Here is a 13,186-nt window from a genome sequence, read left to right on the forward strand (position 1 = left end):
GACCGTATCGGCACGTAGATGACAACTAAGAGGTAGACATTAATATTTGAGCAATCACTTGACGATAATCTTATTTAATTGTCATAAATCGTTCAGCGTACCAAACATGCGACCCAATCATCACCGGGTGGTTTGCGGGAGGTGCATAAATGAGGTATCTACACATTCGAACCACCGCCATCACTCTGTTTTCCACCCTTATTCCCCTTGTTCCCGCCTCATTTCTTCCTATTGTGACCAACCTTATTCTTGTTAGAGGAAGTAGGAGGCTTACCTAGAATTGAGGAGGATGAGTCGCCATCATCGTTGTGTTTGGCGTACAAGGCAGAGGAGGCAGCAGCTTTGGCGAGGCCGACTTCTTCGAGAGTTAGCATGGAGCGAGCGCGATAAAACTTAGGAAGCGGGTTGGCTTGTCGAATGACTGTTCCAACGCCCGGTATGCCGGGAAGTGAGACCGGAGACAAGTTGAAGAACAAGACGATTATTGGTGACCGGTGAACCGATGTTCTTCAATTGATCAGCAAGTGCCTTCAATCGTTGACAGTATGCTGAGACAGATGCGAAATCCGCCATAGACGTGCCGGAGAACTCTTGCTCGAGAGTGACGGCACGACTGTATTGATTATCTTGAAAAATTCGTTGAACCCGAGTCCAACATTCCATGGCAGTAGACTCTGATTCAACAATTGTTTCAAGAAGTTCCGTGCTAACCGTCGCATAGATCCATTGAAGGACCGTAGCATCAATAGCATCCCACAACTCCTTCTCATCGGTACCGTAGTAGGCACTTAGGTGGCTTCACGGATCTCGGCTCGATGATATGGTGAAGCACGCATGTGGCTTTCGCGTGGTTCGTGAAGAGAGCGACCCAAAGTGGATATTGGTCATTATCCATGCCAAGGGTAACGGTGATGTGATTGCGAATCTGCGTAACGGCGAGAGCAGGGTGATAAGTGTTTTTGGGAGGCATTTTGAGGTTGACGTGAGGTCGGAGAGGTAGAAAGTTTAGCCGGAGGGAGAAGAGTTCTAGGGTTGCGGAAGCGATTTGGATCGATAAACCTAGGAAGTTGATACCATAAAAGAATGTATTGCTTGAATTATTATTGAGACAATCCTTGAAATATATACACATTTACAATGATGATATTCTAGTCTAAACATGACGATATTTTCCATAATCAAAAACGTAAACTAGGTAACAAATAATTACAAACATAGAACATAATAAACGAATATATACAATATATTCTAATAAATTCGAATGCATAATTGTTGAATTTGCTTAAAATTTGATTAACTTTTGAGAGGAACGGGAAAACTGATTTTTTCTTTTCGACTTTAAGAAGAAGGGTATGTGTGGAAAATTATTTAGGAAAAAATCAATAAAAAAGTAAAACGTGTCCATAAAAGAGCAACTATCTATTTCGTGCTCATCTTTAATATCTATTCATAGCATAACAATATTTTTCATTTTCACAAGCAATTTGACTTAATTTAAAACAATTTATCTTATACTCCCTCTAATTCGTTATAATGTTCCCCTTTGTCATTGACACGATACTTAAGAAAAACTATTAAAAATGAATAAAGGACATTAGCGGGGTTGATGGTAGAAAAGAGAGATGAATTATTAGAAGTTAAATAAGGAGTTGTGGGGCCAAAACATTAAGAAAAGTAATAAAATAGGAGTAAAAGAGTTATATGAGGTTTGGTAATAGGAGGGAGGGATGAATAAAATAAGAGTAAAAGTTACCAAAAAAAGAAAGGGGAACATTACTTAAATAATTCGTTTTAGAAAAGAGTGAACATTATAACGAATAAAAGGGAGTATGATAATCTGTCATAACTCATACAGTAATTTAGAGGCGGCAATTATTGACACGACCCGAAAACACGACACGAACCCGACACGAAGTTAGCGGGTTAGGGTCAAGACGTTGTGACCCATTTAAGTAATTGGGTTGACACGGACACGACACGAAACTTAAATGGGTCGGGTTAGGGTTGAGCTCTTTTGACACGAACCCGACACAAATAACCCATTTATTTAAAAGTATCGTAACATATTTGGTTTGAGTCAATAATTAAACAAAAGAACATAAAAATAAGTATTTTCATTCACCATCTTTGGGATAATCAATATATATATATAAAAGAAGCTTTTTTCAAGACACGTGGTAGACTCCAATTTTTGTAAAACACTTGGAATAAAATATACATAAATAAAAGATAAAAATTAGAATCGCTAAACTATTAAAATAACTAAACACCTACCTACGTTAAATAAATTAAATTAAACCTAGATATATTTGGATAGAAGTTGGATGGAATAGTCCAATGAATCGCTAAACTATTAAAATAACTAAACACCTACCTACGTTAAATAAATTAAATTAAACCTAGATATATTTGGATAGAAGTTGGATGGAATAGTCCAATAAAATATTATATGCTCACAAACATCCATACACATCTCGACTCCAAACACTATATAAATGTTAAATATATAAACATACGTACACATCAAATCAACATAACATCATCTACGTTGGTGCTTTAAAGTCATTGTTATATGCTATTTTTGGTTTTGAATCTGATTATAATTGATTGTGCATGGTTACAAATTCGTTTTGATTTTTTTTTTGCCTTTTGAAGGCTCAATTTACTGAAACATTTGTCTATTTCAATGCAGGTTATACATTCCAATTTACGACTATCAACTAAACAAGTTTCAACCGGTTGATCTTATGGTACATCTTCTTAAATTTTCGTTCTTAATTAGCAAGTTTATGATTTAAGCGGTTTGAGTATAGGGGCCGTAAAATTCTGTCATTTAATTGAACTTTTGGATGGAACTTTGGTCAGGGTACGGTTACCGGCGCCGCTCTCCTGCGGTGACCGGGGTGGTGGGGGACCTGATCGTGCGTGTTAGATGAGAAACCCATGGAGCCTTCGTGTCAAGATCACGGTTCATCCACCGTTAGTTCGTGTAATTTAAACGAGACAACCACGGTGCAATCATGTGATTGACACGATCCGATCACGGTGTGGGCATCTTAGTTACACGATCAGTCGACAGTGTGGTCGTTTAGTTTGCACGATAAGGTCGTGATGATGTCGTGTGATTGACGTGAAACCCTACATTCATTCGTATAATTATTTATTGCATCATTTTTCGTTTTTAACTTTTAGTTAATCATCATCATCATTACATAATATACCCATCATCATAAGTCTTATAACAGCATAATAGAAAATAAAGGCAAAGCAATAAGCAATATAATTCACGGCCATGATCATTTAATTCAAGATATGTGAGTATGCACACTAAAGCTTCATTCAAATAAATAAGAAAGAAACAGCCAATTCAACTTCGGTCAAAGAAATACGATACTACAGCAATGGTGAACCATCCCCAACGCCGAGTAGTGGCGTCTTCGAGCAACCAAGACAGCAATAAAACATCACTGGTATGTTATCGTGTGAGCTTAACGACAATTCCATTGGTGTGTCGTGCGAGGTACACGACAGTTCCGTTGTCATGTGTCGCAAATGGCAAACGGTAAAAAAAAGCGTGAATTTGAAAAGTGTGGAACGGATTTGAGAAATACGGTGGTAATATCGTTCAATTTGTTTTTTTTTCTTTGAAATGTATAGTTTGGTGTAGAATGGCAATTTCGTGATTGTTTAATTTTAGAAGGGAAATTTAGTAAATTACTTGGGCAATATTAGTACAAATTTGGCGACAAAAAGAAAAAGTGATTCATTTTCCACCCACTTACACTATTCACTTTCGTTTTGTGAGAGGGGCATTATCTGTTTATAGCTATAGACGGATAGTGTCCGTCTATAATGAGAATTTGTGTTATATTATAGCTACGCTATTCAGGATGTATACTAATTAATTATTCTTATCGGATCATTTCATTTCATGGATTTGGCTGCTACGTTTTAAATTTGTTATAAGTGGGACATTCATAGTGCTTGGGAACCCTTAAAATTTTTTATGAGATATTTGTCGGTTATCATCACATATGCATGGTAGACTATTTGCGATTTCTTATTTACATTGCAGACTGCAATTGCACTTCAATCATCTGTTTTTTGCCTTTTAGCATGAGATTACACGCCAGATTTTAAGAGAGAGCTATGTAGATATATAATATATTCACCTCCATAACATTTGCGTCATGGGAACTATTGATGCAAAACTCAAGTTGTGTGTGCATGATTAACCCATTCCATGCACTTTTAGGTTTTTTTTTTTAATAATTAGTTAGATAATTAGATTACGAATTTTCTAATTGAGACCCTTCAATTTTTTAATCTACCTTAAAAATATTATACTTTATTACTATAGTCAATTGAATTTACAATTATGAGAAGTTCTTGATTGTCTTCACTTTTATTTTTCATAGATTGTTCTAATCTTATTCTCTTATTCGGCTTAACCATTCAAGAACGGTGACCCGATTAACTCGACCTTCCTGGGGGATGGTCAACATTTGGGGATTAGATTGAAACCCGATAAGATGATGCCTTTGTGTGTGTGATTTGGGTCAACTGTTGGCTAAATGATAAAAGAGAACAAGTTAGACGGAAGTGTTAACCCTTTGGCTATTTGATTTAAAATTGAATTAAAGTTAGGACTAAAATGTGGCATAGTTATTTGATTTATCTAATTAAAGTTAGGACTAAAAGCAAATGACTACTCCAAATCGAGTAGTTTAAGTTTAAACAATGAGAGTTTTAATCAGCAAACGGAGTACCTTATTTGAATAATTGAAACACAACTTTTACGTATCATTTAAAATGATATTAAAAGGTTCAGAAAAATTAGAGGAAAGACAAATTTGAAAAGTGCAGCAACGACGGGCACAAAATCTAGTAGGGTTATAAAGCGTAGTTATTTTATTAGTTTTTTGGGTTAAACGGGTTAAGTGGGTTAAAAATGACCCGCTTAAAGATAAATGGGTTAAATAGGTTGGGTTGGGTTATAGAAAAATTAAATGGGTTGGGTTAGGGTTGAGATAAATTACCCGTTTACGTAATTGGGTCGGGTTAGGTTGGGGTAGTGGTGACCCGTTTAAAGTTAAAGACAAATTAACACAAGCAATATGACGCGATCTGTTTTGCGTCTACGTAATTTATACAGATATTATCATACACCTCATTTAATAATAATATAACCGTGTATGTCCGTATCAACGAACACTAATAAAACAAGTGGCAGTTTAGAAAGGAGGCAAAACCAAAACCAGCCCATAGCAACATCACACCAAATACTTGGTCGACATACAATTTGGCAATCATTTTCATCACTCATTTATAAACACCGCTTTCATCAACTCATGACTCGACCCTTCTACTACTACAACAACAACAAACAATAATCCTCATCCTCAAATTCAATACTACTCATTTACGTTGACTTTCTCTTAATCCACAACAACTAATCATAATTAATCACTTAATTAATTAATAATTAATCATGGGTACACCGTTGAAAACCGTGGTGGTTGCAGTAGACGGAAGTGATGAAAGCATGAACGCTTTAAAGTGGGCCCTTGATAACGTCACTTTCTTATCATCTGATGATGGTGGTTCGTTTATTATTCTACACGCTCAATCTCCGCCGTCAATCGCCTCGGGTATCAACCCGGGTTCAATCCCTTTTGGTGGTCCCAGTTATGTTTCGCTCCTTCTGTCTTAGTGAATAGTTTATTTTTTTATTTTTATTTTATTATTGCTAATAGTGACTCATATATGACGGGTTTTAACGGATTTATGTTAATTTTGGATGGTGGAAATGAATAGGTGTGGAAGTGCCAGCGTTTATGGCAGCAATAGAAGATCATCAGAAACGTATTACTAATGCTATTCTTCAACAGGCTTTAAAAATTTGCGCTGAAAAAAATGTGAGTCTTGTTTCTCCGTCTTTAAGTCTAAAACGAGTATTTATATTATTATACAAGTGTATGACACAAGAGTTTGTGAATCCTTAGACATTCGGCTTTTTGTCTCTTAAACCGATTTAGTTAGTTGCTGTTAAGTGATCGATTACTAGGTTGATATAAATAATACCCACCCCATCCCAATTAGGGGCGTCTTATAGTAAATGGAGATCCTGTGCATCAAAAAAAAAAAAAAGAGGCCCCCAACATGAATGTACAAGTGTACAACAACAACAACATTACCCCAGTGCCTCAATGGCTCCCGTAAATTGCGGGGTAAGGATGTACATAACCTTACCCTTGTATTAACAACACAAAGAGGCTGTTTCCGAATGACCCAAGATGAAATTGCGTCGAGAACTGCATCGAAGGACCGCTACTTCACAAAAGAAAGAAGCGCAGCCACTTTAGTGAGCCATTTTGATGGCCAAAAACGAAGGCCATTGAATTTCATCAATAAAGCTTACAAATTTGGTGGCCAAAAACGGAGGCCTAGTTCCACCGTCCGTGGTTGCCCATGGCATTAGACGCCTCTGATCTCAATCATTTGTTTACGTTTGATTAAAATATCCCTTATATAAAGAATAAAAAGGTTAAACAAATGAATGAAACGGAGGGAGTATAACACATTAGATAGTGTCCCATTTTGAATGATATCCCACAGGATTTACTCCCTTTATCCCAAGTAATTTTGTTTGATTGAGACGGAGAGAGTATTACTTATCGCTCTAGGAAAGCGGAACTGAACACTGAGGACTAAACTGTTGTTATTTTGTTGTTAGGTTAAAGTTAAAACACTTGTAGTAGTTGGGAAACCAAAGGAGAAGATATGTGAAGTTGTTGATGAAGTGCATGCTGATTTGCTTGTCATGGGAAATCGCTCTTTCGGACCTATCAAGAGGTAGATTTGTAATGTGACATTATTGATTATTGAAAGGATAAGGAACCTGGTAAAAAACTCTGCTAAACTCGAGTTTTTTCGTGCATTTGCAGAATGTTTTTGGGGAGCGTGAGCAAGCATTGCAGCCATCACGCGTCTTGCCCAGTTGTTATAGTCAAACCCGAATCTGAACCAGTTTTACCAGGTAAAATGTACTCTACATCTATGGCTTCCGCTTCCCTATGCTTACATTAACTAACAGAAACATCGATCCTAGAGCATAATAACGCTGGAGACATCGTGGCCCAAACGAAGTCTGAAACCTGACTGTGACTCTCTTTACACTTTAGACTTTGGCACGAGCAGTCGAGCAGGACACGTGGATATGAACTCGCGTCAGATACTTCTAAGTTGCAACTAATCCAAGTATCATAGATCTTATCTGGTTGACTGAACAAGCTATGCTTGATGCATGCTATCTGGCCTCTGCATAGTGAATGTTTTTCCCGCGTAATTGGACGTGTTACCGTACCTGTTTGATCATGACGTTTTTAACAATCAATTTATTGTCTTCCTTCAATTTTGCAGCATCTGATGATCTCTGAATCGGTTGATTATCATCGCTTCGCTGCTCATTTACCCTTTCTGTGGCTGCTGTTGTGAGTTCTTCATGTCTCTGTAATCATGTTACCCTCTTCCGACTTTATTCTCTTTTTTTTGCTGGTTGTTTGCGCTGTAAATGTGATTTGTAAAACATTTTAATGTACTCATATCGTTGAGTGTCTCGAAATGTAAGTTGGGTTCTTTCATAAGAATTTCAGACCCATGATGTCTACTTGTTCATATCCACATGTCTGTCTCACTTGGTCAATGTTTCCGATTTGCCCTTCGCTATATTACCCGTTGTCACTAGTAATGTAGAATGTTGCATTCCATTTCTCGAGTTTGATTTCCTCAACTCAGAGGTGTTAAGTTCGATTCACTAGGAATGCAACATTCTTAAAAGAATTTAGACAAAAATAAATGGTGCATACCGAAAAAAAAAAAAAAAACAAATAGTCGAGTCGTTATATTTAGAGTAACAATTAGTATAATAAAATTAATTCAACAATATTTGCCTAATAAGATGATATATACAGAGTATGTCATAAATATTTCCCTTGAGTAAACAAAAATCAACCCCACCATTGATGAACAGCAACGCCGAAATCTCGTAACCTACCATACAAAGCCAAGCATTCCCAGTATGCCCTTTTACTACTCCCTCCTTTGCCGAAAGGCTTACACTCTAGGAAGAGTTCATCCACAAGTACAATGGCCTTGCTTTTCAACATTTCCTCCACCACCTCAACATCGGCCTTCATGACCACGTACTCCTTCGCCTTGACATTCCTCCATAACCAATCCGAGATCCCCATCTGTGTAGGTGGTCCCTCCCATGCATCGTCTGACTCCACTTCTGTTTCAGGGACTGTTTCTATTCTGTACATGTCAAAATCTTTGTTACGTGTCGGGTAATTTTGCTTAAACCAACGAGTTGAGCCTTGGCCTCGCCCTCCGACATCAATGTATACTCTCCTAGAGTAGCCTTCCAAGGAATCGTTTAGTAAATCAGGAAGAAACTTAGTTTTCCTTAAATATGTCTTGGATTTTCCTGTGGCTGACCTAGGTGGTTCTAAGAGAACATCTTCAAGGTTTCCTAAGATCGCCTTCTTCTCCTCCGACAAGAATTCGAGTAATTTCCTTCGAATTGAAGAACTCGGTGTTGGTTTCGTGTTAGCATATGCTGTCTTTCTCATTGCAATGTAGGTAGAATCATCAACTTTTCTGAAATACACAATTTTGTAGTTTGATGGCACTTGAAAAGCGAAATTTGGGTCTTGACTAAGTTGGACCGTCACGACTCCACCAAGCTTCAATGTTCTATCTATAAACACTTGCACCATTGCAAAACAATTAGAGAAGGAGAAATCAAAAGTCTCATCGGAAATGGAACGTTGTCGTTTAGAGTCCAACGGTGAAACAATTACGCTCCCAAAATCGCCAATAGTAGTTCCGATAGTAGCTTGCTTTTGGGTATTGCTAACAATTAGTGATTTATCCCGGGTTGTTAATAACCCTTCATTAGCGAGATCATTAAGGATCAAAGACGGCGACTTTGAGTTTAATGCGCCCCCTTGAGTAAGCAGTTCGATGTTATTATATGCTAATCCATCATTATTATTATTTGCTCGAAAACTTGCTCCGACAACTCCAGGTAAGACCATGATTAGGAGGGCTAGCACCATGGCTTGAGCAAGAATCTTCAAAACCTTCGATTCATGGTGTTGGACGTAGACCAACATGGCCGGATCTCCATGCAAGACGGGAACGCCGTCATTGTTGTATTTGTGGTAGTAAGGTAGCTTCATGTTCAAATTACTTTTCTGCATTATTTTGCTAAGTAATAAAGTTATGAGTTTTGATAATTGTATGTAATAATAATAATATGTTGTTCTTATGCGTACAAGCGATAGTAGATGCAAGAGCTAGTTGTTCGATGATAGCTCTGATTTATTCCTGTAAAAAAAAAAAACGAAAAAACAGTATATTAATGTCGAGAAATGTAAGAGAATACAAGTTTATTATACTAAATAAAGTAGTAGATTATTATTTTTTTTTTTTGGGCAGCCGATAAAAAAGTTTCCTAATGCTCACTCATAACTGTTCAAGCAAGGTCACGAGCTCTTCCAATAAGGTTCCTACGCACAAAACTAAAACATAAATAATGAAAAGATGCAGATAGAGTAGCAATATCATCGAGGATGCCTTTTATTTGATGATATTTGCATTCCTTCCCCGCCCACTGTGCCAGCAATGTTCGATGTCATTGTAACGTAACTCAAACCTAATAAAACCGAGCCACGCTCGCTGATCAGGCTGCCATTGCATCCATCTTTCTATATTGGGGTGTCTCACTCAATTGTTGTCCTTTCTATTTTAAGAATGAACTTTATGAACAATTTGATTATTCACACTTAATTTGTTTCATTTGTCATTTAGTAATTGGCCTCTCCCTCTTTCCTTGTTTTTTGTGTCAAAACCAAAGGACAACAATTGATCGGGACGGAGGGAGTATATTTCATCGACTTAGCCCCATAAGGCCAAAATTCACTTTTTATGAGGGAAAAGGGGAACTATTGTAGAAGTAATAACACACAGTAAAATGGAGCGGGTATATTGTTCGAATCATATTCAATACCTAAATACGAGATACTATATTCTCTTACTAGAAAGATGTGTGCGTAAGATAAATGCAGACAGACTGTAAAATATAATATATTATACTTCATCTGTTTCAATTATTTGTTTATCTATTAAAATATTTTTCAAAAAGAATAATGCAGGTAAATAATGATCGGGATGGATGAAGTAATATAATCCGTAATACTTACTAGTAATACTATATAGGGGAGAAATGATTGGAATGAATTCCTAGCGAGTGCAAAACCTAGCAGCAGTATGATTTCCGCCCACAAGAGCAACACGAGAAACTTGGCTTTTAGATTGCAACAATAATAATTGTATTATTCTTTGTACCTCCATAATATTAACTAGATTTGAACGTAATTCCATAATAATTAGGGTGACATGATTATAATAATTAATTATTAACAAATCTAAAATCTTATAATTATTCAATTAATATGCCCCCAAAGTACTTTTAATTCATCAATGAGGAATAAAAAGGCTTTGGGTTAGCTCTTGAATAAAGAAAAAAGTTTATAAATAATAAATTAAAGGAAAGGTGGATAGTATTTTGTGTTAGAGAGAAATAGTTGGTAGAGAATAATACTTGGATTTAGAAAATTAAGGATTATAATTGATTTTAGCTAAATTTTCTAATGCTAGAATTAAGGTTATGCCATTAATTTCTAGCAAAATTATGCATATATTAATTTGTTATCTTATTGTTAGGTTAAAGGTATGATATGCTATGTATTCTTAGCTGTCTTTTAACTAATCATGGCACATTTTGAGCTATATTTGGGACACTTGTTGGGAAGGATTTTGAGTTGAATGTAAATGTCTAATATATGGATTTTATTATTTTTAGTGGATTGTATGTATTTGTGATTTTCTATATTGTTTGTTAAACTAGTGTAGATTCCCGTGCTACAGCACGGTATTTTTTAGTTTTGTTTTATAAAGAGACATTTTTATTTAAATTAATTGCATAAAATAACTGTATCTTTAATGTTATAATGTACTAATATAATCTTAGTAAGAGGTAGAAAATAAAAGTTTATTACAATCAAAAGACACTTTAAGTTAAGTTATTTTTGTCTTAAACCATTTTTGCAAAAATTATTTGTTACCTTATTTAGCTAGATGCTTTCTGGAAGAAAAACTAAGAGAATTTTTATTCTCTTAGTAGTAGGGGATGATATATAGAAATAGATATGAATATATGATTCATTCTGCTAGTTTACAACACTTTAATTAATCTTACAATTGTTGTTGTATACAAATTGTTGGAGGTCTCTTTCTATATGTGTAATTTTGTGTGAGGGCATTGTTTCGCATAGGTAGAAAAATGTGAAGGGACTAACTTATATTATAAGTAAGTGGACTACTTCTTCTATTGCTCGGGTTTATTAGATGTATAGAGATGTTAATTATTTAACATACAAAAATATAATAAGTAGGTTATAAATAATTCAAGTTAGATTCCATAATATATAATATTGCATACTTCTTTCGATATGATTTAATGCATATATGTAATATATTTATGTAAATATATAATCCTCTTAAAATTGCATGCTTAAGTAGTAAAAGTAATGTCATCAGTAAAAAAAAAAAGAATTGTAGTAACATTGAATAAAGTTATATGATAGTATGAGTAATTCTACCGTCCTCCTGGAGGTCGGTACTCCTCACACACAAGTCATTATAATATTCCACTTGGGTGGAATGTGTTTGTGTGTGAGGAGTCTAGTCCTCGGAAGGACGGTAGAATTTTTGCGATAGTAATCACTCATTTAAATAGTAAAAGTAACAATATTATCAACGAGATTAGTGAGAGTGGTAGAAACAACAACGGGAGTAGTGAAATAATCAATATTAATGCGGCAATAATGAAAGTAACAATAATTACGGCGGGAGTAGTGAAATTATAAATATTAATGCGGGATTAGTGACAGTAACAATAATTACGGCGGGAGTAGTGAAAGTAACAATGATTACGGGCAAGTAGTGAAATGTTATTGATATTATTTCATTAATAAGAGTAAAATATTAATAGCGGGAATAGTGAATGTCTCAAAATTTATTTCATCGTAATTTTAGGATATGTTATAAAAAATATATTAATGATAAATTTATGAGTTATGCAACTTTAAGTAATTTTATTTAATGAGAAAATTTTTTTAATGGAAGTAGAGGTAGCCCGGGCGAAGCCGGGCACCAATACTAGTATTATAAGTAAGTGGACTACTTCTTCTATTACTGATTGATTTAGGATGAAACCCCACTTACTTATTGGTCGGTCTCATGCATCTATTTCTAACTATAAGCCTGTTGTGGAGGACTCAACAAGTGGCATCAAAGCCGATTTCTTGGGACCACAAGGTGCGATGTGGTGACGGTGCTTAAGATAACGCAGATTAACGTTGTAGTTGTGGAGTAGCACCGCTGGACTCTCACCCTTGGTTGTCCAGATATGCATGAGTAACATGGGGCGAAGCAGCATGGTTGGCCCGGCATGGAGTTGTGTCGGGTGCGGAGTAGCGCCAAGTAAGGGGGAGTTTCAGCACACACGTATGAAAGGGGAGATTGTTGAGATCTCTTCTCGTATGTGTGTGAGGGGCATTGTCCCACATTGGTAAAAAAATAGTGAAGTGACCAGTTTCTAAGTAAGTGGTCTACTCCTCTTATCCCCAATTGATTTTCGGATGAAACCTCACTTGCTTTTGAGGCGCTCTCATGCACCTATTTCTATAGGCCCGTCTCAGAGCACTCAACACAAATAGGATCACGAAATTAGTCGATGTTACGCTATTGTACATTAACATGGTATACAAGGGGCACTAAAAAATTTCTCTATCCAACATGTTGATTTTTTTCAAAATAATACAATTAAAAAATTATCGAAATGAGGTTAAGTTAAAACAAGTTATTAAAAATGGCTTTATATAGAATTGGTTTTTAAGTTGTTGAATAGCTCATCATATCTCCAAGAAAGTTAACTCATTAAACCACTTATATATATTTTTTTTTTTGGTACAATAGAGGGGCTAAGCCCCGGCCCGATAGAACTAAAAAGCGATAAGTCTAGATTAGTTTTTTTTTTTGGTGCGAGAGAGGGGCA

General features: G+C 35.9%; 2 protein-coding genes and 1 long non-coding RNA gene across 4 annotated transcripts; 2 read left to right on the forward strand and 1 right to left on the reverse strand.

The window, feature by feature from the left end:
• Window positions 1-2,473: 2,473 nt before the first annotated feature.
• LOC141658573 (uncharacterized) lies at window positions 2,474-3,171 on the forward strand. 2 transcript variants are annotated; one of them, XR_012549305.1, is made up of 3 exons: window positions 2,474-2,547; window positions 2,693-2,750; window positions 2,866-3,171. It is a non-coding gene; the product is annotated as an uncharacterized LOC141658573 (long non-coding RNA). The 2 variants fall into 2 exon arrangements; XR_012549304.1 differs by having other exon boundaries at window positions 2,544-2,750.
• A 2,093-nt stretch (window positions 3,172-5,264) lies between these two features.
• LOC141586304 (uncharacterized) lies at window positions 5,265-7,677 on the forward strand. Its single transcript, XM_074407488.1, has 5 exons — window positions 5,265-5,687; window positions 5,818-5,918; window positions 6,737-6,855; window positions 6,948-7,039; window positions 7,423-7,677. Exons 1-5 carry the CDS (start codon window positions 5,492-5,494, stop codon window positions 7,437-7,439), a joined length of 525 nt encoding a protein of 174 aa, XP_074263589.1. The 5' UTR covers window positions 5,265-5,491; the 3' UTR covers window positions 7,440-7,677.
• Window positions 7,678-7,886: 209 nt separating this feature from the next.
• LOC141586305 (uncharacterized) lies at window positions 7,887-10,546 on the reverse strand. Its single transcript, XM_074407489.1, has 2 exons — window positions 10,269-10,546; window positions 7,887-9,393 (listed from the first exon to the last, which is right to left on the reverse strand). Exon 2 carries the CDS (start codon window positions 9,264-9,266, stop codon window positions 8,010-8,012), a length of 1,257 nt encoding a protein of 418 aa, XP_074263590.1. The 5' UTR covers window positions 9,267-9,393; window positions 10,269-10,546; the 3' UTR covers window positions 7,887-8,009.
• Window positions 10,547-13,186: the final 2,640 nt, after the last annotated feature.

The sequence above is a fragment of the Silene latifolia genome, chromosome 6, assembly GCF_048544455.1.
Source record: "Silene latifolia isolate original U9 population chromosome 6, ASM4854445v1, whole genome shotgun sequence".
NCBI classification, from domain to species: domain Eukaryota; kingdom Viridiplantae; phylum Streptophyta; class Magnoliopsida; order Caryophyllales; family Caryophyllaceae; genus Silene; species Silene latifolia.

Bases quoted from the DNA above. Each gene is read 5' to 3' on its own strand.
- LOC141586304 (XM_074407488.1), top strand. From the start codon at position 5,492: ATGGGTACACCGTTGAAAACCGTGGTGGTTGCAGTAGACGGAAGTGAT. The intron at 5,688-5,817 runs GTTATGTTTCGC...GGAAATGAATAG, and splicing joins AATCCCTTTTGGTGGTCCCA to GTGTGGAAGTGCCAGCGTTT. The intron at 6,856-6,947 runs GTAGATTTGTAA...GTGCATTTGCAG, and splicing joins TCTTTCGGACCTATCAAGAG to AATGTTTTTGGGGAGCGTGA.
- LOC141586305 (XM_074407489.1), bottom strand. From the start codon at position 9,266: ATGCAGAAAAGTAATTTGAACATGAAGCTACCTTACTACCACAAATAC.